This window comes from Ahaetulla prasina, chromosome 7 (assembly GCF_028640845.1).
Source record: "Ahaetulla prasina isolate Xishuangbanna chromosome 7, ASM2864084v1, whole genome shotgun sequence".
NCBI classification, from domain to species: Eukaryota; Metazoa; Chordata; class Lepidosauria; order Squamata; family Colubridae; genus Ahaetulla; species Ahaetulla prasina.
Genome location: NC_080545.1, coordinates 13,822,161 through 13,845,732, shown reverse-complemented (window position 1 = coordinate 13,845,732; position 23,572 = coordinate 13,822,161). Strand labels below are relative to the sequence as shown.

Sequence of the window (23,572 nt, the reverse complement as noted above, 5' to 3'; positions counted from 1 at the left end):
TCTGGACAGATTTTGAGCAAGCTGAATGTCTCCCCAGAAAGGACTTCATTCCTATCATCTGTCGTTCGATCTTTTTACTGTCATTCGATCTTTTTTACTGATGAAAATGAGATTGGTCACTAGCCCAAAGCTAGGAACTCAACTGCCGTAGGGCTTCCAGAATAACACATAACGGCCATTTTAAAGCAAAGCAGCAGAAAACTATCTGGGATGAGAGAAGAAGACAGTTTGGGAATTCAGTATGATCCAAAGGAATAGACCAAGGAAATAAATTAACACATGCTTCTGTTTTGTTTTTCCTCAAATAACAACATAAAGCCTTTCTTTTCTTTGCAAATGTTTTCTCAAGGGCTGTTTTCTACGTTTCTTAAATTTCCCATACAGTACAGTGTTAAAAACATCAGTCTCTGTTTTTGTGTAGGTACCAGTCCTGGCAAAATACCACATCTTGTACACCTTTTGGAGTATAAAATACATGACCTCCGCTTCATTGGAAGGCTGGTTGTAGACAACTTCCTTCATGTCCAAGTGAGCTGACATGACGATGACTTGACTTAAATTGACAAAAACGCAGATCATCACCAAAAGAAAGGATCCTAAAAAAAGGCCCCCTAGAAATTTGTCAGACAAAAATTCAGTGTTCTTAAATGTTAAGGCACAATAAGACAACACGGTCGTGAAGGAATACATCATGGTGCGGAAATTCCATTCATGTTGGCCAAATCCCACATACCCAAGTGCCATATATGCGTTGAAAAATATGGCACCCATTACGACTATATTGATGATACCAGGGAGGGCTGTTCTGAGAGATTTTTGGGCTAGGCGTAAATCAAACAGAAATCTGACATAGCGGTATGTTTTCAGAACCAGGAAAAAAACCAAAATCCCCAGGACACCTCTGACTGTCTGGTCGAATTGGGAAGCCGTATGGAATGGAATAAACTCTTGAGAATGAAGTAAGTAAAATTCCACCAAGTCAGAAGCAAGTTTGAATTTGCAGAAAAGCACCACCAGAAAGAGGATGCAGACTGTCTTTATCCCAAAGTTGATCAGGTTGGTAGCAACGGTAAAATAGCTCAGCCGTTCTTGGTACACCATGCGACATTCGTCAGCAATATAAATAATGAGTATGTATATAGTCAGACAGAAGAAGAAAATCTGGCTCACGCTTTGATGCGTGAAAAGCGGGAGTTTGTAAGAATGCACAGAGACGCTGGCATTCACGGGGCCAAGTAAAGAAAGTTCAAAAATGACGGAAACACTGCAGAACATATTGGCGTCAATGTTAAAAGTTGTTAGTTCTAAAATCACCGCCCACGTCTTGTTGTCAATCCAGCTTTTCGTTTCCAAATCTTCCAACCTTTTCGTTGAATTCACTTGTGGTTCTTCGGGGAAAAAATAAAACGTATATCCCCTGGACGGATATTCATTTAATTGTCCATGGGAGATATACTCCCATTGGCTATTACCTGGCTCATAACTGAAGCCTAAAAACTCAGCATGGTTCTTGGGAACGGAGGTATCCGTAGGCGTTGACCATGAGCCCACATAGTTACTTTGATCTTCCTGGCTAAATCCATATTTGTTCTTGCAGTGAACATTATGCAGCAAAAACATGTTTTTCAATTCGTGGGGAAGTTCACACCTGTCCGCAGATTTCTTTCTTATTTGTCTCATTCTGGGCAATCCTAGGATTTTGGACTGGGAGTTCGGAAGATAGCTTGGGTAATAGGGATTGTGCATCAGCGGCAGAAAGCTGTTGTTTACCCACCCGTAAACATCCTGTGCTCCATTCAAATTGGGTAAATAGGGAGAAAATTTTCTAGATATGGCTCGGTTGTAGAAGAAGGCGGTAGTAACGTCTATTGGATGTGAGACTGTGAAAATTAAAACCAAGAAGATAAAGTGGCAGATCATGTCCTTTACATATTTGTAAGCTAGATATTGAACCATCTTCTTCTTTTGCAAGGCTAGAACATCTTCCTCTTTGACGGGCTGGTATTCCTTAGATGCTCTCAGTTCAGCCAGGTCATTGTGCAACTTCACCATCTCGTCTTCGTCCATCGTCCTTGGTTTGTATTTCATATCTTCATAGCTTTGCCATGGGATGTTTGCACAGTATTTTGCCAAACAGATATTCCAGCTGGAATAAACAACAATTTGTAAGGTTTCAAAGAAGCTCACGTGGAGACAGAATGATACCAGCGCAGCTATTAACCATTCAGAGGATGTTTTATAATCAAAAGACAGGCCAATGAATGTGATGAAAAACGATGCTACCCCAGATATGAGGAAGACAAAGAACCATGCACTGCAAGACAAACATCTACGTCGTTGCAATTTCTGAGTTTTACCCAGAGTTGCTTTCTTTTCTGTTGCATAATTATTACTGAAATTGTTATCTGTGGCTGAAAACTGCTGTGATTTTATCTCCAAAAGTTGGCTACCTGCTTCAGGAAGGTTTTCAGGCACGCAAGTGAAAGTTTCCTGACCCTGACCCTGACCCTGAGCGATGTTACACTGGGAAGACCCCTTCACGGAGTATTTAAACAAACTTATTGCAATCCATTCCACAGGAATGGAGAAGAAAGCACCGAGAACACCGGCTATTATGGACTTCAAATACTGCAGTTTTAGGAGATAAACCTGTTCTTCTTTCTTCGTGTTGAAGATGATCGTGTTGACCAGCAGGGAGGTCAAAAGTATCGCTAAGCAGCAGGAGAGCCTCTGAAATCTGTTCCAAGAGCTGTCAAGGCTGCGAACAAAGAGAGAGAACCAGAGGTGGTCTTGGAACCAGTGATAGCTAAGCATTATCAACAGATAATCAATTCTGCTGATGGGGACTTGTGGATCCGTGACCTCGAAAGTCCATTCTATTTGGTAGTTACGCCGGCCAAGGGCCAACCATTTTCTACACAGAAACAGCCACGACTTGTTTGTGTCAACGTTGAGGACTTTGATTCGGCTCAAGTACCAGTTAGGCCCGAAGCCACAATAATTGTGCCAGACGTGGATAGAGAAGAGGTCTCCCAAATCTTCCCCGGTAGTTAGCATAAAAGTATCAATGCAGCTGTTCTGAAGGATCTCTGGAAACGATGGGTGCTTTAAAAGATGCACATCACTTGATCCATTCTGGCCAATCAGCTCAAGGAACACATCTGCTTTGGTCCCTGCACTTGGGCGGCTCCCCGTATAGATGGTCACCAGGTATCTCATGGTGTGAAAGGGGTCGTTATCTGGCAAATTGATAATCTGCTCTTCAATATCAATTCTGTCTTTTCTTCTCACCCAGACAGCCAAGAAAATGTAGATTAGGAAAACAGCAAGCACAGTCAACCCCGGAACAGGATTCTCCCTCATTGGTTGTAAAAGGAACAATTTCATGTCAACTTGATTGGGAAACAGAAGTAACTTGCCAGCCAAAAATCGGATCCCAGGTCCTGAAGCCGCTCTTGAACCAGATCTAGTTGAGTTCGTGCTGTGTTTTTTTGCTTTGCAGACACAGTGGATTTTCAGCCAGCTGGTTTGAGGTCCCAGGCTGCAGGTTTCTTCTTTCCACTGATCCTGAATGCCTTCAAGAGACAAACAGCCTGCTGCAAAGACAGCAACGCGGAGAGATTTTGCAGTTTGATGTCTCACAATTGAGTGTGACTGCAAGACAATAGAAAGGTTGAGCACATCTGTTCCCCTGTTATAGGCTGAAGACCAAAGCAATGACTCTGGAAGGCAAAGGATATAAGGAACTTTGAGAGCACATCCGGTGATAATTGTATCCTTTTGGATGACTGTTGGAGGACTTAAGTGAGAAGCATTGTATGAAACTAAAGGGGGGTGGCTCAGATTGACGCCTAAGTAGATAAACACCTGGAAAGTAATTTTCACTTTGGGCACAAGTTGGATAAAAATATCACTAGAGTTTCTTTTAATTTCCAAGCTGAAGCCACCGGTGGTTTTAGAAAGTTTTTTATCTGGCCCTATAGTCAGCTCAAAGATCGCCTTGTCTTTCCTAGTCAAGATCATTTCAAACACCTCAGGATCGATGGTGTTTAGGTCCCCTTTAGAATTGGTCCCCACCATTTTGAACCCCGTCACCATTGTGCCAATATTGTCAGCAAAAGTCAGCCAAGAGAAAGGATTCTGTTCAAATTCATACAAAATGGTGGAAACGACATTATCTTCTTCTAACTCCACATGAGACCCCTGCTTCAGTTTTGGATAAAAGCAGCTCCTACATTGCTTCCTGTTTGAGAAAGTTGCAGAAACATCCCATGTCTTGTCTTTCCAAAGGTGGATGGACCAGTTTCGGGTGGCCATTTTGGTTTCGTGCCCGCCAGGGACTTTGCCTTGTAAAATGAGATCTGCTAATATTTCTGTCACAGAAATAGCTTCTTTAATGGCATCCGCATTAGGATTTCTGTGATTGAAGAGGGAAGCATCCAAGATATTGGACAATCCTGTGAGAATCCCGTTGCAAAGAATCTCAGTTTCTTTTGAGCCCAAGTCTTGATCCCTGTGTCTTCTCAGAGCTTCGCTGACTGTTTTTAATTTTCTTACTGCAAGCAGCTGGGATATTTTATTGACCTCAGCAATTTCGTGCGTTGCTTGACAAATACTTAGGATCACCTGATTGATTTCCCCGATACTAGCGCTAGGAATCCTTGTGGTTATATTGAGGAGGTGTTGGCGCAAATCTGCTTTAAGAACCCGATTGAAGGGTGAAGCTTCAATATTATTTAAGGCCGAGGCCGACATGTATACAATATAGCCTATATTCAGGTAATCCTTGGTGATGAGCAACCTGGCCGTAAGGGCACTTGATCCATTAATCAAATCATGTAGTTGTTGATGGAGGGCGGCATTGGCTGGTGGTTGTCTTTGATCAAGCACCGTTGCTTGGAAAGCGACTTGAGAAGATGCACCAAGGGAATCGAAAACTTGAACGTATATAGTCAAAGCAGAGTTCTGTGATGTTCTTCCAGGAGGAAGGAAAAACCAGGGAGTTTTGGATTCATGTCCGACATAGATGATTATCCCCAAAGTATTATTTTGAATTGAGGATATGGAGCTAATTGTCATTGGATCTGACGCTGCTGTTACTTTGTAGGCAAGAGGCTGATTTCTGTCTTCAAATCCATTGCACTGGATAATGAATTTTGTTAGAAAAGCTATTCCTTTTCTTGGATTAAGGGCACATTTTCCTATCTGTGGTGGAGCATTAACATAAAAAGAATATTCGCAGCTAGAGGACTGTCCATCTTTGGTGATGACTTTTAGGCTCAAAATGTAGGACTCTTCTGCCATGGAAACCAAAGCAAAAGCTTTGAAATGTAGATATGAGCTGGATCTTCCAGTCGTTGTTCTGGAAGACCAGTCAAATTTGATTTCGTGCGATTGGGCCGATCGCAGTGACCAATAATACCAGGGTTTGATTTCCCTGCAGTTCCCACATTTACCAGACAGAGAAAATCTTTCTGTTGGAATTAGTGACGTTCCACAATTTTCAAGGCATGCAATGTTCAGAATGAGGGCACCCTGAGCCCGTACGTGTATGGTTTGCTGAGCGTGAGCTATCCTGCTACCATTTTGAACTACCAGGAGAAAATTGTATGTATTATTGGCCTGAAGAGTTTCAGGAAGTACCATCTGAATTGAATCGGAGGATGTGGTCCACTTCAAATCCACCTGATCGGGATAACATTTCCCAACTCTGCTGAGGGCCATCGATGTATAGTCTGTTTCCTGTTTGGTGCAATACCAAGTATAGGACAGTCCCTGAGACAGACTGACCAGCTCACCATCGGACAGGACAGATCCTTTAAGAATCCACCGATCAGAAAATCCAACAGATCGAAAATGTCCTCCTGCGATGACAGCACTCCAACGGTCTGACCCAACCTCTATCAACACTGCATCCGAGCGCTCTATCTTCTGGGGCAAAGTGGATGAAATTAATTGCACAGTAAAATTAAAAAGATACAGGCCAGTATCCAAGGTGGAGCAAGGGATTTTTAATCTGATGAAATGTCTTCCTTCAATGCCAGGTGGATTAAAAGGTTTGGACCAGTCTGGTCTATCTGACAGATTAGAGACTTTATAGATGTTCCAAGTAACTTTAGTTGCTTTGGGGCCTGGACAATTGACCCGCATTTCTGCCGCAAGTGTAAATCCAGTCCCCTGTGCATATTGCAGGATGTGTTTGGTATTAACCGCCCGATGGATCCTAACTTTGGGAATGGTGCATGTTTTTTGCTGGCAAGCAATTTGCGATTCTATGACTTTCAAGACATAAATGTTAAACCTTGCCATGAATACTGTAGGAATTTTTGCACTCTTTATGCATTTCACCCTGGCAACAAATCCCGCATACGAGGCAGGATTGAAAGCTAAGGCAGAATCAGGAAGGAAATGAGCTGCATTTCGGGTCTGGTCAATGTAGGCAAAACTGTAGTTTTCCACCAGAGGCCCTCCCACAGAATCGAAAATTTGCAAGTTGAAGGCCCATTCACACTGCAGCAGAGGATGCTCCACAGGGATGAACCACACAACATAGACCAAGCTATTGTCAGGAGAAGTGCTGTTGAAGACGTAGACGTCCATCTCCTTTCCCCCTAGAGATTGGAACAGGGCCTCTTTCCGATTCAGATAAATATCCAGGCTGAATCGAAATAACTGTAGCTGCACATATTTAACCGTAATCAGGTAAGAGAGGCCCGCTTGCTGATAAAGTACATAGCAGAGGCTGGAGTTCTCAGCAACGCCGTTGGTCATGTTGCCTTCCTGGGTAGAATAGTAGAGGCCTTGGGCCCGACTAAAAATATAAGTGCTAATTGTGTTTTCCTGTGGGTTTAGTCTTATGGAAATCGAGCTTGTCCTGCTTGTTTTGAAAATCAACGTCCTGTTTAAGAAATCAAGTCTTCCTCTTACTCTCTCTAATACCCTCTGGCTGGTACGGAAGTACACACTGGCCACAACTATTTCCTTGGTCCGGTGTGATGTGGGCACAGCGCAGAAATGGCTGTGCAGACCAAACGGATTGTAGTCATAGGAATGGGACCACTCTAGGGATTCCTGTGTGTCCAGCAGAAGTTGGTAGGCTACTATTTCTGGGCTGAGCTGCTGCAGGTTCCAGGAAAAGCTCAGGGCCCCTTGCGACTGTCTCTGCAATTGGGAGGTTACCCTGCAAACAAAGAGCAGAGCAGGCTCCACAAAGAAATCCAGGCTGAGGCGGCTCTGGGGTCCCAGCTGATAGCTGACCGAAGCGATGTAGAATCCACGGAGCGGGTACTGCACAGTCAAATGGTAGCTATAGTAAGACATGCAGACCTGGTATAATTTGGCACTGGGGTAGTCACTAAGTAGGAGGGGCTCATTGTGCTGGTTGGTGGGAATGAGGAGGTCCTCAGGAAGACCCCCTTGGCTCTCGAAGTAGTAGCGCCAGGCCGAACTCTTGAGGCGCGCACACCAGCCCAAGCGCACCGGCTGCCTCTCCAAAACGGGAAGTGTGTGAGGCTGCAGCAGGAAGAGATGAATATCTTGCTCCACAACCTCAATGTTCAGGTTGTGATACAAGCACAAGGGAGCCAAGCATGAAACTGAAGTGCACTGCACGGAGATCCGGGTACTAGTCCAAGGTGGATGGGGACTTTCCTGTGGCAGACCTGGACTGAGCATCAGCTCGCCTGTCCAGGAAGTTGTCTGGTTAACCAGGATGGCATTCTGATACCAGTGGCAGAGAGGAGGCACTGATGACTCTATCGCTCCCTCCTTGGGGTTTCGTGGGGGGGCTTTTGAGTAATGCAACACCACATGTCTGTCCCAAAGACACGAGACCTGAAAAGGGTGGTCTTGTTGTTGATAGACACGGTTCTCAGGCTTGGCACAAGTGACTGACAGCGGTGGCGAAATGAGACGAACTCGTGCTGCCAGGGTGTTGGGGCAGCCACCAAACCAGCAGAAGAGGGCGGGCAGAAACCAAAGGAAAGGCCGGCCTCTTATAAGGAAGAAAATGGTTTCAGTAGCTCCAGGCATCACACCAGCTGTCGCTTAGTAACCTTAGAGATCCCAACGGGAGGAAGTGAGCCAGTGGATTCTAGAATCTTTCTTCAGTTTCCACTTTCAATATGGCCACCAAAATTCTTGCCAACTTAAAACCAAGCAAACCAAGCAACATGGGAAAAATTTGAGAGTAATAATTTATAAAAAAAAAAAATAGTGAAGTATACATTTGACTAAACAGTGTCACTACTGTAGGTATTTCAATATTTCAACAAATATACCCAATTTGATTCAGACTTCCACAATTACAAAGCCCAAAGATAGGAAATATTATACTTATGTCCTCATGTTATAATATCCTCATATCTACTGGTAGCATCTGATGGGTATTTTTCGAGGATTGTGGGTGTAAATTTGGCGAGCAAAAGAAATTCTTCCAAGAGTAGGAGCATGTCAGCAAAATGGAAACATAGAAAGCATGCATACTGATTGGCACATAAAAAAGGCAACCTTGAAGTGTCTGGATCTCAGAAAGTTTTATCAAAATTTCTGTGGCAATGTAAATATATTTCTTTTTATTAAAACTATGTATTTTTAGGACAGTCAATAGAAGTAACTTGAGGTTTGCTAATTATGAATATCTACGTTTATATCATCTATTACCTATCCTCCTTTTCAAAATACGTATATATGATACACCCTTTTCTCTATAAGGATTTCCCCCATTATTCTCTAGAAGGAGGTTCTATAGTACACACTGTTCAATGAATAAATGCTGCCATGAGCCTTGATTATTTGCTTTGGGTCCTACATTTTGATTGCGCAACTTCCATAGCTGACATTTTTATTACAACTAGATCAGAACTTTTACACTCTCACACAAAATACTGGTGATTTTAGAAATACCAGGCTAAAAAAATTAGAGAAGTGGTAGCGCATTATCAGTTGTCTTGTGTTGTCTTGCTGCTGTTTGTTACTTGATATTATTTGTTCAACCTGATTGCTAAATGCAGTTCAAATAAAATCTGCTACAATGGCAGAATTGTCTAATCTTACTAATCCCCCCTCCCCCCCAAAAAAAAATCATTTGAAAAAGCACGTGATTTAAATAGACTATTTATTAGAATAATCTGGAATGTAGAACAAAACAATTTTTTTTTAAAATGGCAATGTGTATGAAATAATGGGCTGCTTGTTGTTACAGGACAAATAAGAATTTGGGCGGAATCAAAATTGCATCGAAGATGAAGATGGTTGCAAGATAACTTTTTGAGACTGAAAACTCTGGAGCTCAGGTTGGGACAGAAGCAATAAAAATGTCCCTGATTTTTATGGAAGCCTTTCTCAAACGGTAAGAAAAACCATTTTCTTGCCTTCTATTTTACTGCATTTCAGCCCCGGCTGTTGACTATCCCTAACTACCGATTTACCAAATATTGTAACATTGACGTAATCGTCACCAGAGTCTGGCTGGCGGGTTAAAGTACGCCAGATGCTTCGCAACTTCAAATACAAAAAGTTGATGGCTTCGGCTTCATCCGAATGTTGCTCGTAAACCGTCTGTTTCATCGACGTGTAAGTCGATATTAAGAGGCTTCTCCATAAATTGACGAAGGTGAACATCACTGTAACTAGGAACGACGCTTGGAAAAATATGGTGAGCCACCATCTCGACGCAACATCCATCTGCTTAAAACCTGAAAAGCAATAGGAAACGACGGTCTGCAGAGAGTGAATCCAGCTGCTGAAGGACCACTCATACTGACCAAATATGAGATAGCCAAAGGACATGAACGAGCAAAACAACAAAACGGCGAGGGCTGTCAAATTAAGAAACACAGGGAAGACTGCTGACATGGTTTGTTCCGCAAGGCGCACCTTGTACAGGAACCTGAAATATCGGTAGGGTTTCAGCACCAGGAGAAAACCTAAAATACCCGCCACCATCACGTAGAGCTGGTCAATTTGAGAAACAACATGGAAGGGGACAAATTGTTCTGGATTGAGCAGATAAAACTCGAGCAAGGTGAACGCCATCTTGTATTTCAGGGCGATGAGTAGTACAAAAAACATGCAGATGTTCTTTATGGCGAAATTATTTAAATTGGTCGCAGTTTGGAGATAACCTATCCTTTCTTGACGTAACATATGAAATTCATCCGCTAAGTAGAAGACAAGAATGTAAACCATGAGTCCAAAAATCACCAACCGGGCGGTGCTTTCATACTGGAATTTGGAGAGCGTATAGGAATGAACCGACAAAGTTGAACTAATGATGCCAAAGTTGGTAAACTCGAAAATGACTGTGATACTGCAGAATAGCGCTACATCCGGAGTAAAGGTTGTCAGCTCAAAAATCAGTGCCCGGGTCCTTTTATCAAGCCATTTATTGCTTCGCAAATCTTCCAATCTTATTGTTGTATTTGGTCGTTGTTCTCCTGGGAAAAAATAAAACGAGTATCCCCCTGGGCCATATGAATTTACCACACCATAAGACTTATATTCCCATTGATCAATATCTGACTGATACGTGAATCCTTGAAAATTGGCAACGTGACTAGAGACGGACATGTCAACCGGCTTGGTCCATGACCCAAGGTAGTGCTTTTGATCTTCTGGATCATTAGCGAAATCATAGTGACAGGATCTTTGGCCGATCAAGTAATTGTTGGCGAAGTGGCCTGGAGGAAAACAAGGCCTTTCAAGATGCAGACCTCTGACCTGTCTCATTCTGGGCAAACCCAGGATTTTGGACCATGACTCTGAAAGGTAGCTGGGTTGATAGTCATTATGTATCAATGGTACAAAAGTGTCACTCATCCAGATGTAAATGTCCTCAAGTTTGGTTACTTTGGACAGACCAAGATTAAATTTATCATGGATTACTTTATTGTGGTAAAAGGAAACGGTGGGTAGAGTAGAGTAAGCCATGGTTAGGACGCAGGAGGCAAAGATAAGATGACAAATGATGTCCTTGATGAAAACAAATGCTAGGTGTTGTGCCCGTACTTTTTTCCTTAAGATGATGACTTCGTCCTCTTCCAAAGGCTCATATTCCTTGCTCTGCCTAATCTTGACCAGTTCGTGGTGAATCTTCCTGACGTCCCTAGGATCTATATTCACTCTGAGTAGCTTCATCTTCTGGTATTGCTCTGCCGATACCCAGGAGATGTGCTTGCAGTACTTGATACTAATGGTACTGACTCCTGAGCTGAGGGCCATCTTTAGGGTTTGCAGCAGGAAGACACTCTCAAAAAATGATGTCATGGATGCTATGAACCATTCTGTGGAGGTGCTATAGCCGTAGGTGAGGCCATATAAGATGATGAACACGGCAGAGACGAAAGACATGAAAAAAACGATGACCCATGCAACGTATCTCCACCACCAGGCAAACTGTGGCTTTCGAGTAAACACCTTAATCAGCATAATTATCCTTTTCTTTGCACTAATTTTAGAGGGTTCCTTTTCTGAGACATTAGTTGCGCTACCACCTGCTTTGGCCTCGTCTTCTTCATCAGTACTGGACGATGAGGAGCTTTCTTCATCTTCCTCACTTGTTTCTGAAGATGAGGGACTATAGTCAGGCACTATATCGTCCTTGTCATCGGAAGGTTTTTCCATGGAGTATCTAAATAGGACGGTCATAGTCAGCTGTAAAGGAACACAACACAGAGCACTGAATGCTCCAATGTACATGGATCTCACAATCCGGAATTTTAATGACATGATTTCTTCTTCCTCCCCACTGAAGAACATGATGTTCAGGAGCAAAGTTGAAAGCATTATAGCCAGGCAACAAGAAACTCTCTGTAGCCTGTTAAAAGTACCAGTGACCACTTGAGAAAATATGGAAAGCCAGAGATGATTATCTTCCAAGTCTCTCGCCAGGTGTATCAGAAAATAATCCATTTTCTCTAACCTTGATTTTAGATTCGAAGAAAAAATGTATCTTTCTATTTTGCCATCCGCCTTGCCAAGGCCTAACCATTTCCTACATATAAACAGCCACGACCGTTGAGTATCCACATTAAATACTTTGACTCTGCTTAAATACCAGTTTGGGGAAGAACCATTGTTATTGTGCCAGATGTGAATGCAATAAATATCCCCTAGGTCATATCTTGTAGCGAAAAGAAAAGTATCAACAGCTCCGCGATACTGGGTTCGGAATTTGGGGTGCTTCATACGATGGATGTCGCTGTAACCATCTCTCCCGATCAATTCAAGAAAAACATCAGCCGTGGTTCCGGATCCCAAGCGACTTCCGGTATAGATGGTGACCAGATAATGCATTCTGTGATAAGGGTCATTATCTGGCAAGACAAAGATTTTGTTTTTTCTCCTCATGTCATCTTTATCTCTAATGATGGCCCAGGATGCACAGAAGATGTAGCCAGCAAAAATGAAAAACACAGTCAAAATCGTCACTGGATTTGTGTCAAAACTTGCTACGAGTACTTTTTTGATGTCCAAAGGATTGGGGTAAATAACAAATGTGCCACCGACAAATCTGACTTCAGGTTTTGAAGGCTTTGATAATTGGCGCTGAGCCATTCTGGGGTTCGCTCCGCAGACACAGTGCAGTTTGGACAATCTGGTCTGAGGGCCAAGGTGGCAAGTCTCTTCCGACAGTTCAAAGTTTGGAAGGTGACCCAGATCTCGGCAGCTTGCGGTAAAAACTACAATGCGAACTATCTTGGTGGTCTGCTTTCTGACCATGGGTGGAGATCTTAGGACCACGGAAATATTCTGTTTACTTGCAGGTTCAGACCAGAGCAATGCCTGCGGAAGGCAAACCATGTATGGAGCCTCAATTGCACATTCAATATTGGTCGGGGTAGAAGGTTTGTCAGAGAAAGCAATATAAGACACAAGTGGGGGGGAGCTAAAATTGAGTCCCAAGTAGATGGAGACATTGAAAGTGATGTTCCTATGGCACAGAATCTGGACATATATGTCTGGAGAGTTTCTACTGACTTCTATGCTAAAACCACCAGCTGTTACCACACGCTTTTTATCCAGCCCTATCGTCAGATTAAATGCGAGGGGATCCTTATCTATTCTATCCATGATCACTTCGGACACTTTAGGGATGACCCCAATGACGTCACCATTTGCTTTGGCACCAGCCACTTTGAACCCCATCACAACTGTGTAATTATCTACTGCCTTCCTCAGCCAAGGGAAAGGATTTTCCTCAAATACATAATGAACCATGAAAATCGGCGCATCTGCTGGTAACTCCGCCTGGCTTTCCAACTTCAGTTTAGGATAAAAGCAATTCTTACAAGATCTCCTCTCGGAGAGAGTCCTAGAAACGTCCCGCTTTTCCTCTTTCCATAAACGGATGGACCAGCCTTTGGCTTCCATATTAACGTGGTCTTCCCCGGGGACTTTACCTTGCAAAACTATATCTGCCAATAACTCTGACACTGAAATGATTTCCTTGATGGTGTTCGCAGGTCCCTTCCTGGGGTTCAAGAGGGAAGCTCTTAACACATTGGACAGCCCAGTAAAAATGCCACTGGCAAGGACCTCAGCTTCTTGAGAGCCGAGATCGACGTCTCTGTGCCTTTTCAGAGCTTCACTGGTCTTTTGGAGGATTCGGACCGCGATCAGCTGGGATTTCCTACTGACTTCGTTTGCATTCTGTGTTATTTGACAAATGCCGGAGATTATTTGGTTTAGTATCCCTGCCTCGGTCAGGGGAATCCGTGCAGATTCGTTCAGCAGCATTTCTCGTAGTTCAGTTTTAGAATGGTAAAAACTGGGCGATGGCTCAATATTATTTAATTCAGAAGCCACCATATAGATAATGAAGCCCGCGTGGAAGTAATCTTCGGTGTCAAGGAAGACAGAGGCAGAGCTATTGAGCTGTCTGACTAGCTGATATAGTTCATTGAGAATCAGATCCGTTGGCTTGCTAGTCCTTGATTCGAATACTGTTGCCTGCAAGCTGACTTGTGAAAAAGCATCATCGGTGTCGTAAACTTGAATAAGTATGTTCAGAGCATATTTTTCAGAGGGTGTACCACTGGGAAGAAATGAGGGTGGGGTGTTCCGCTGATGACCAAGATAAACTATGGTTCCAAGTGTGTTATTTTGCAAAGATGATACATTAGCTATTTGGGCTAGATCAGAACGGGCAGTGACTCTGTAGACAAGAGGTCCTTTCTTGTCATCAAATCCAGAGCAGTGGAGGGTGAATTTGGTCATCAGTGCAATGCCTTCCCTTGGCTCAACAAAACATTTTCCAATTTGAGGGGGGATGTGGACATAGAAGGAGTAGCTACACACAGCTAACTGGACTCCCTGCATACTCACTTTCAATTTAAGGATATACAACTGGCCAGCCACGGAGCTAAAGGCCAAAGAATTTATGCGCAAATACGGACTTGTTCTCCCAGTGGTTGTTTTAGACGCCCAGTCAAAATATATTTCCTTGGAATCTGCTGAAAGGAGGCTCCAAAAGTAAACCGGATGGGCTTTTGCACAGTTCAGACACTTCCCGTACAGAACCAATCTTTCCGTGGCTTTGATAACTTTCTCGCAGTTTTCCAAACAGATGATACGCAGGACAGGCCCAGAACCAGCAACGGCCTGAACGGCCTGAAACGCGGCTGCAGATTGGTTTTGCTTGATAGCGACCAGCTTAAAATAATACATTGTGTTTTCCTGAAGGGTCTTCGGTTCCACGACTTGCACCGGCTCTTTTGAGTGGGTCCAGTACAGATCACGTTGTCCTGAGTGGCATTTCTGACCTGGACCTAACTTCATAGCAGAATAGTCTAATTCCTGTTTGCTGCAGAACCAGTGAAACAGAATTCCTTCCAGAGGCTCAACAGAATCTGCATCCGAAGATATGGATCCATCCAAGGACCACCGATCAGAAATGCCAACAATTTGGAAGAGGCCTCCAGCTATAACTGCCCTTAACCCACTTTCTAGAATTTGGAGGTAAACCGAATCAGACCGAACAAATGTTATGTTTTCTGCAGGTAGATGCACGCTCATGGTCAAATTAACATGATAGAAGCCATATGACAGGGCATTTTCAGGTATGTGCAACATGATGCCCCTTGTGTTCATCCCTTCGGGGAGTGCGAGAGGGTTTGGCCAATCCGGAATCGACCATGCAATGCTGAGGTTGTATATTTTCCAAAGAAATTCAAGATCTGGACGAGTCCTGCATTTCGCTTTGGCTGTTGCTTGCAAAGTGACGTCTTCCTCTCTTTTATAACGCAGCACAGGATCCAAAGGGTTGGGTTTATGGATTGCAATGGTCAGTTTACGGCAATAATGTTTTTGGCAGGGCACAGCTGGCTCCATCACCTTTGAAGCATAAGTCCCGAGAGCGGCTGTTAAAACAGCTCGTACGAGTCCATTTTTCCTGCAATTCACTTCTGCTACAAAGCCTGCGTATTGCGTGGGTCTGAAAGAGAAGACAGAATGGGGAAGAAAACGAACGGCATTTTTAACACGGTCCTTATAAGTGTATGTCTTATTCCAAAGGAGGTGTTCCTTCCTGGAATGAAAAAGCTGCAGGTGGAAAGCCCAGTCACACTGCAGGTAGGGGTGTGGCACGGGAATAAACCACACAACATAGACAAAGTTTTTATCGGGAGAATGTCCACTGAAAACATGAACTTCCATCTCTTTCTCGGCCAGGGATTTGAACAGACCCTCCTTTCGGTTCAGATATAAGTGCACGCTGAACCTGAACCATTGCATCTTCACAAATTCAATAGAAATCAAGGTAGAAAGGGCCCCTTGTTGGAAAAAGAGGTGGTGGAGACTGGAGGGCCCGTTGCCTTCTAGGGTGGAATACGAGAGCCCATAATCCTGGCTAATAAAGTATGTCCCTACTTTGATTTTCTGTGGGTTTAGCCTGATGGAAATCGGGCCAGCGCTGCGTCCTTGGAAAGTCAAAGTGTCGTTAGAGAAATTGAAGTGTCCGTTCAGCTTCTCGGAGAATGTTTGACTGGTACGAAAGTAGATTCTGGAGATTACCTTCTTCCCAGAAGCTTGAGAAATGGGCGGAGCACAGAAATTACTTTGCAGAGCAAAAGGATTGTATTTGTAGGAGGGAGACCATTCCTCCCGTCCTTGCAGGTCCTCCAGTGTGTAGGCTGTTACGCTGGAGCTCAGAGGCTGGAGATTCCAGGAGAGGGTGAAAGATCTCTGGGTTCGGCTAAGCAGGGCAGAAGAAGCACTGAAGACATGGAGAAGAGCAGACTGCACGTGGATGCTCAGGCTAAGGCTGAGGGGAGGCCCGTTCTCTAGGTGCAGCAAAACTGTATAAAATCCACGCTGGGGATAACGCATGGTGACGTGGTAGTGATAATAGACTTCGCAGACACGGGGCAACGGTGCGGCGAGGCCTTGAGCGGAAACAAAGGGTTCACTGTATTGGTTGCTGGGAATGAGGCGGCCTGTGGGGCTGCCCCCTTCACTCTTCAAGCGGTAGCTCCAGGGGAAACTTTTGAGGCGTGCGCACCAGCCTACTGTCACAGGTTGCCATTCCCAGATAGGAAGGTTCTGTGGTGACAGGAGGAAGAGGTGGACATCTTGCCTGGAAATTTCAACGCTAACTTCGTGGTGAATGCAGGGAGGCTGACCGCACTCGGCCGACACACACCGCATTACAATTCGAGTCAGGGTCCAGGGTGAGTAGCGCCGTTCTCCATCCAGGCCTATGCTCAACATAAGCCGACCTGACCAGTCATTGGTTTGCATGACTAAGGTGGTGTCTTGGTACCACTGACAGTGAGGAGGAGGAGGAAGAATTTGGGTATCTGGCTCTCCTCTCTCGATCTCTGGTGGCTCTTCAGGCATCCTGGAATACTTCAGGTCAACCTGTCCATCCCAGGCACATGAGAGGCTCAGTTCAGTGTCGTGCTTCTGGTAGACACGGTGCTGGGTGTTTGAGCAGGTCACCTGCAAAGGGGGAGGCCAAATATGAGGCGGTGTGGCTGTTGTACACTGACCAACATACCCCAACAGAACAACCAGGAGCTCTGGGCAATGCATTTGGGGGAGGGGGGTTGAGCACTCAGGAAGAAGCAGCTTGTCAACATCCGGCTCAAGCCAAACACACGGATTGTTTGGATTCTAGAACCCCCAAGCGGTTGCCCCGAGCAACTGGAATTCCAGGCCATTGTGGAAGATCTTGTAAAATTCCTGAATGTTTGAAGCATCCTGCCTAGGGGTGAAATGCTCCCGGTTCTGACCGGGTCACCTGATCCGGTAGCGATGGCGGTGGGTGGTTTGGAGAACCTGTAACAAAAATCCCTGCCACCCACCCCCATGCCCAACTGAGCCGGAAGATCATCAGAGGTGGGGTTTTTTTTTTTTAACTTTTAAAAGCATTTTTTCTTCAGCTGAAAAAATGCTTTTAAAAGTAAAAAAAAGGCTCTGATGATCACATGGCTCAGCTGGGATCGTCAGAGCCTTTTAAAAGCATTTTTTAACAACCTCTTCAGTTAAAATGTGTAAATAATAGATATACACTGCTCAAAAGAATAAAGGGAACACAAAAATACTGTAAGACATCCTAGATCTGAAGGAATGAAATATTCTTATTAAACATTGTGTGGTTTAGGTGTTCCCTTTATTTTTTTGAGCAGTATATAAGAATGTAGAAAAGTAAAGCTATTAGTATATTAGATAATTTAATGTCAATAAAGAAAATGGGATAAGAAAAAAAATAAAATGAATGAGAAATGAGGAGGGGGAGTATTAAAGCGAAAGAAGACCACTAAGAAACCTTGTTTAAAAACAGGAGATATTTATAAGTTGTGTGTTGTTTTTTTTTCCAAAAAAGTTTTATTTTGACATTCTTATCCAATAACATATCCAATAACATATTTAATGTACCATCATATACAATTAATCGGGTCTGCCCGGTCACCACCCCCTTCCTTTTCCTTTTACTCTCCTTCTCTACCTTCTTCTACTTTCCATAACCATCCTCCCCCTCTCTTATCTACATCCTCTCCTCTTTCCTCCCTACTCCTTTCTTCTCCCTCTTCCCCTCCTCCTTCCTTTCCTCCTCCTCCTCTTCTCTTTCCTCCTTCTCTCTTCTACTCCTTCTTTCCCTTCATTCTAAAGTAGTAGCCAGGCAGGTCCGATCTTACATTAATTATACATCTTCAATCATCTTTGTACATTAACTATCAATCCATTTTCTGCCCCCTCCCCCTCCCTTCCCCTTCCTCCCCCCACCCCCCAAGACTTCCGAGAACCGAGTACAGGGTATAAAACTAACAACAAAAATTAAAATCTAGCACAAATCATAATCCATAGTCATTCCTTAAAACCTCCACTCCCCTTCCAAAGACAAAGAAGATACTTTTCTTCCACTCCATTATATATCAGACCATTCCACTCCTAGAGTTCTCAGAAGTTTCCGATTGAGTTAGTATTTATTCTTGAATAAGTTGTGTGTTGTGTGCTTGTCAGATTGTGTATCACAATAAAATAAAGAATTTTTTTTTTTTAAAAAAAAGAAAAGGCACCTTGGGGACAACCATGACCTGGATGACTTGAGAATCTCCATAGACATTCAAGTGATGGAGCACCAACTATACAACAAGGGCTGCGGGTTCGGCCACCTCACGAAGGGAGACTCGCTAACCCGAGCTGCCGGGTCCGGGGCAGCCCGAAGCTCCGGCAGAGGAGAACGGGGAGCGAAGCAGCCCTTCGCCCTGCGACGCCGCGAGGGAGCCCGGCGGGCTGACAAGCCGGGGCGGGTGCGGTTTCGTTTTGGAAGGCGGCGCCCGGCGCCTGCCTACCGCCGCCCCTTCCTCGCTCAAAGAGGCCGGAGCTCCGCAGACGGGAGGCGGCAGCCAGAGAAGCGGCATGACGGGGCTACGGGACTGCAAGGTGAGTCGGGGGCTCCGGAGAAGGGTTGGGGGGGGCGGAGGGGGGGGGAGCCGCTGGACGTCTTGGCCGGCCTGCCTGCCCGCCCGCCGTTGCGGAGCTCCGGATCGTTTTTTGCCCCGCTTCCAAGTTCCTGCAGCCGCTTCGAAAGCGTCGGTGGGTTTGCCGAGGGAGGCCGGAGAACTTCCCGCTCTTGCAACGCAGCCAAGTGGGCGTTTCGGGTGGTCTCCCGTCCCGTCCCGTCCTGTTTCTTTGGCCGGATCAGCGGAGATTGAGGCGGGGAAGGGTGTCGGGGGGCTACCATACGTTCCCTCCGGCCAGATCCAGCCTGGGGCAGAGCAGAGGGGAGGGCGGTCCTAGGAAGGGCTCTGTGCAGGAACACACACACACACACACACACACACACAGAGCCGGGTTCAAATTCAGCCCAAGGCTTTCGGGGTGGTCTTTGGGCCAGTTAGGTTCCAGTTTGCCCACCCACTGCAGAGTGGGCTGAGAATCGCGGGCAGCTTGCATGCCACCCTGAGCTGCTGGGTGGCATCACTCAGAAAATGGTCTTTTCTTGACTGCGGTTAGTCTGAAAATAACTTTGCCCTTGCACATCCAAACTTCTTTTCCTGGTGGTGCCCCATCCCTCCTGGGCACAGGCTGTCACAAAGACCCAGCTGCTCGGGGGCAAGAGAAGCATGCAGGTCAAGGGACACACCCACACACCCCAATTTTCCCCAGAATTGCAGCAGATGTTGGGGCAAGGTGTGAGATACAGGATGGGGGAGAGCCATGCCAGCTTGCTTCCTTGGCATGGAAGACCTGCTGATGGTCCCTTCCTTCCTTCCTTCCTTCCTTCCTTCCTTCCTTCCTTCCTTCCTTCCTTTATTTATTTATTTATTTGAGTACATATTACATAATATATATAAGTGTAAGCATGAATTGAATATATAAAATGAATACAATTAAAGGGAACACTAGGACAGGGATGGTAGGCACGCTGGTGCTCTTATGCACGCCCCTTACAGACCTCTTAGGAATGGGGTGAGGTCAACACTAGACAGTCTTAGGTTAAAGTTTTTGGGGTTTTGGGATGAGACCATGGAGTCTGATAGTGCATTCCAGGCATTAACAACTCTGTTACTGAAGTCATATTTTCTACAATCGAGTTTGGAGTGGTTCACTTTAAGTTTGTATCTATTGTGTGTTCGTGTATTGTTGTGGTTGAACCTGAAGTAGTCATTGACAGGTAGGACATTGTAGCAGATGATTTTATGAGCTATGCTCAGGTCATACCGAAGGCGGCGCAGTTCTAAATTTTCTAAACCCAGAATTTCAAGCCTGGTGGCATAAGGTATTTTGTTGCGAGCAAAGGAATGGAGGACTCTTCTTTTGAAATATCTCTGGACGCACTCAATTGTATTAATGTCTGATATGCAGTGTGGGTTCCAGACAGCTGAGCTGTATTCGAGAATTGGTCTAGCAAATGTTTTGTATGTTCTGGTTAGTAGTGTGATATTACGGGAGAAGAAGCTATGCAAGATTAGGTTTACAACTCTTAATGTCTTTTTGGCAATGTTACAGTTGGATTTGGTACTTAGATCATTTGAGATGAGTACTCCAAGGTCCTTGATAGAGTGAGGGTCATCTACAAGGTCATGCCCACTTAGCTTTTATTTTGTGTTCTGATTCTTTTTGCCGATGTGTAAGACAGCGAGCATTTGTTGGTCAGCTGTTGAAACTCCTGGAGGCAGAATTGAGCTGGTCTGGTTGGGAGCAGTTCCCAAGAGTTTAATGGGAAGTGTGGAAGGAGTGGGAAGTGTAAGGTGAAGGATGGAAGAGATTAGGAAGCAGGTTATTCATTACCTGGGCAGCTGAATCGTGGACAAAGTTCAGGAAGTGATATTTGAGACTCCTGGGCAAAACTCTATGGTTGAAGCTTTGTGAAGAAGTTTTGCAATTGTTTCGCAAACGGTTGCTAGAACTGGCTTTAAACTAGTTGGATTAAGGATTTTTGGAGTTTCTGGCTAGGTTCTTGCTTGGATTGGATGGCCGAAATCAGGGATCTCTAACCTTGGCAACTTTAAGACTTGTGGACTTCAGCTCCCAGAGTTCCTCAGCCAGCTCTGGGAGTTGAAGTCCACAAGTCTTAAAGTTGCCAAGGTTGGAGACCCCTGGCCTAAATAGATGTTTGGTTGGGGAAAGGGTGGTAAATGACACGACATAGGCTACACCATCGTTGCTTGAATGAGGTCACAAAATTTGGTGCACAGGATATGTGTGGTGAGGCCATGATGCGTGAGGACATCTCAACCCAAGGGGTGTGGATAAATGACCACGAGAGCCAATTTGGTGTAGTGGTGAAGCACCAAGCTAGAAACCAGGAGACTGGGACTTCTAGAACCACCTTGGGCACAAAACCGGCATGTGCTAGTCACTTTTTCTCGGCCCTAGGAAGGAGGCAATGGCAAAGCACTTCCAAAAAAACCTTGCCAAAACACTCCCTAGGCAATCTATCAGAATTGTACGTGATTGAACAAAAGGAGAAAAGCCCATCGATGTGCAGTGCTATGTTTATAAGCATTAAAAATAATATCCTGCCAATGCCAATCAGGCTCTTTGTTAGGATCCAGGCATACTGGACTGTGAAGAGATGGACTTTGAACTGAAACTAAGTGCCAGATTAGGGGGAAGGGCTTGAAGAATATACTTTGAGGGGTGATTTTGTGTGTATGCATGCACAAGTGTGCTTGCGTGCCCTTCAATTTAGTCTTGATTCCTGGCGACTCCTTGGACATTCTTGGCGACGTTTTGAAGTTTCAAAACCATTTCCCAGATAGTTTTCAGACTCTGATGGACTAGAACCCACCATCTCTGGATTTGTAAGTGAAAACCGTCTGGGTCACCTTTGGCCCAGGGGTGAAATCCAGCAGGTTCTGACAGGTTCTGGAGAACCGGTAGTGGAAATTTTGAGCAGTTCTGAGAACCGGTAGCAGAAATTTTAAGTAGTTCGGAGAACTGGCAAATACCACCTCTGGCTGGCCCCAGAGTGTGGTGGGAATGGAGATTTTGCAATATCCTTTCTCTGGAGTGGGGAGGGAATGGGGATTTTGCAATATCCTTCCCCTGGAGTGGGGAGGGAATGGGGATTTTGCAATATCCTTCCCTGGAATAGGGAGGGAATGGGGATTTTGCGGTATCCTTCCCCTGGAGTGGGGAGGGAATGGGGATCTTGCGGTATCCTTCCCCTGGAGTGGGGAGGGAATGGGGATTTTGCGGTATCCTTTCCCTGGAGTGGGGAGGGAATGGAGATCTTGCAGTATCCTTCCCCTGCCACGCCCACCAAGCCATGCCCACAGAACCGGTAGTAAAAAAAATTGGATTTCACCACTGCTTTGGCCAGTCACACTCCCTCAGCCCAAGCCACAGGGTTGTTGTTGTGGGGGAAATGGGAGGAAGAAGGAGCATATAAGTATGTTCGCCACCTGGAGTTATTTTTTCAATAATAATAAAGATCGGATATGAATAAATAAACTGCAGTACAACTTTGAGGGGTGAGGCCAATCATTATTTGCTAGTTATAGAAAATACTGGTTTTTGCTAGCTATGGTAAATACTGTTGCTACAATTGATTGTAGCAACAGTAGATTATGGGATGGAGGGGAAGATAGACTGACTTACCAGCCGTGTAAAAGATAGCATGATTTTCTGAATATATAAAGCTATGCAAGATTGGGCTCCTTTAAGTGCTTGGATGGGAGACTACCACAAGATCCCAGGCCTGGGCTAATTGAAGAATCAAAAGAACATCGTAGAAGAAGGGAAGATGAGGCCAAGAAAGCAACATGAAGTGAGCAGGGGTTGAGCACAAATCAAAGAAAGATTTATCTCTTTTCTGCCTGCCATGTCGTTTGAGAGAAATAGTAGGGCTATTATGAAAAGCAATTATGTCTGTCTTGGCTCTCGAGGGAAGAATTTCAAAACCCTGGCTGGGTAATGATGATAAATTTTTGTCTCAGGATGTATTCTCACAGTGCTAAAAGCCAGCGGCATTCGCAGGAGTGGCTGTGAATCAAAACCCTTTCAGTAAGTCATTTGACAAAGTAGACCACAACCTATCTCTTGGTAGAGTAAAAAAATGTGGGGTAGACAGCATCACCCCTCAGATGGATGTGTAGCTGATTGACAAATTGCACTCAACATGTGGTCATCAATGGAGCTACATCTACATGGAAGGGAGGAAGCAGAGAGGTACCTGAACAAGGTCCTCTTCAACATGTTCATAAATGATTCAGGTAAGGGGATAGAAGGAGAACTCAGCAAATTTGGAGATGACACTAAACTGGCAGGAATAGCCAACACTCCAGGAGACAGGCTTCAGTTCCAGATGGATCTCAACAGACTTGAACACCGGGCCCTATCTAGCAAAATGAAATTCAATGTAGAGAAAAGTAAAGTTTTACATGTAGGCAAGAAAAATCAAATGTCCAGGTACAGATCAGGTGAAACCTGGCTCAAGAGCAGTATCCGTGAAAGGGATCTTGGAGTCCTAGTGACCAATCACTTAAATATGAGCTAGCAGTATGCGGCGGTAGCCAAACAAGCCAACACAAATATCATAGGTTGCATTGACAGAGGGATAGAATCAAGAATCACGTGAAGTATTAGTACCACGTTATAAAGCCTTGGTGAGACCACACCT

The 23,572-nt window shown here is 44.7% G+C and overlaps 3 protein-coding genes across 4 annotated transcripts in view; 1 reads left to right on the top strand and 2 right to left on the bottom strand.

Moving 5' to 3' along the window:
• Positions 1-300: 300 nt before the first annotated feature.
• Positions 301-8,031, bottom strand: LOC131202010 (polycystin family receptor for egg jelly-like). Its single transcript, XM_058190513.1, has one exon. It carries the CDS (start codon positions 8,029-8,031, stop codon positions 301-303), a length of 7,731 nt encoding a protein of 2,576 aa, XP_058046496.1.
• Positions 8,032-9,342: 1,311 nt separating this feature from the next.
• LOC131202009 (polycystin family receptor for egg jelly-like) lies at positions 9,343-18,863 on the bottom strand. Its single transcript, XM_058190511.1, has 2 exons — positions 18,638-18,863; positions 9,343-17,018 (listed from the first exon to the last, which is right to left on the bottom strand). The coding sequence occupies exons 1-2, from the start codon at positions 18,861-18,863 to the stop codon at positions 9,343-9,345; spliced, it is 7,902 nt and encodes a 2,633-aa protein (XP_058046494.1).
• Positions 18,666-23,572, top strand: part of TTC38 (tetratricopeptide repeat domain 38) — a 31,374-nt gene continuing 26,467 nt past the window's right edge. The window contains exon 1 of one of the 2 annotated variants that reach the window (XM_058190670.1): positions 18,666-18,885. In XM_058190670.1, coding sequence (XP_058046653.1) covers positions 18,862-18,885 — 24 coding nt within the window. In that variant the 5' untranslated portion in view covers positions 18,666-18,861. The remainder of the gene's footprint in view (positions 18,886-23,572) is intronic. The other variant, XM_058190669.1, reaches the window with a different exon arrangement.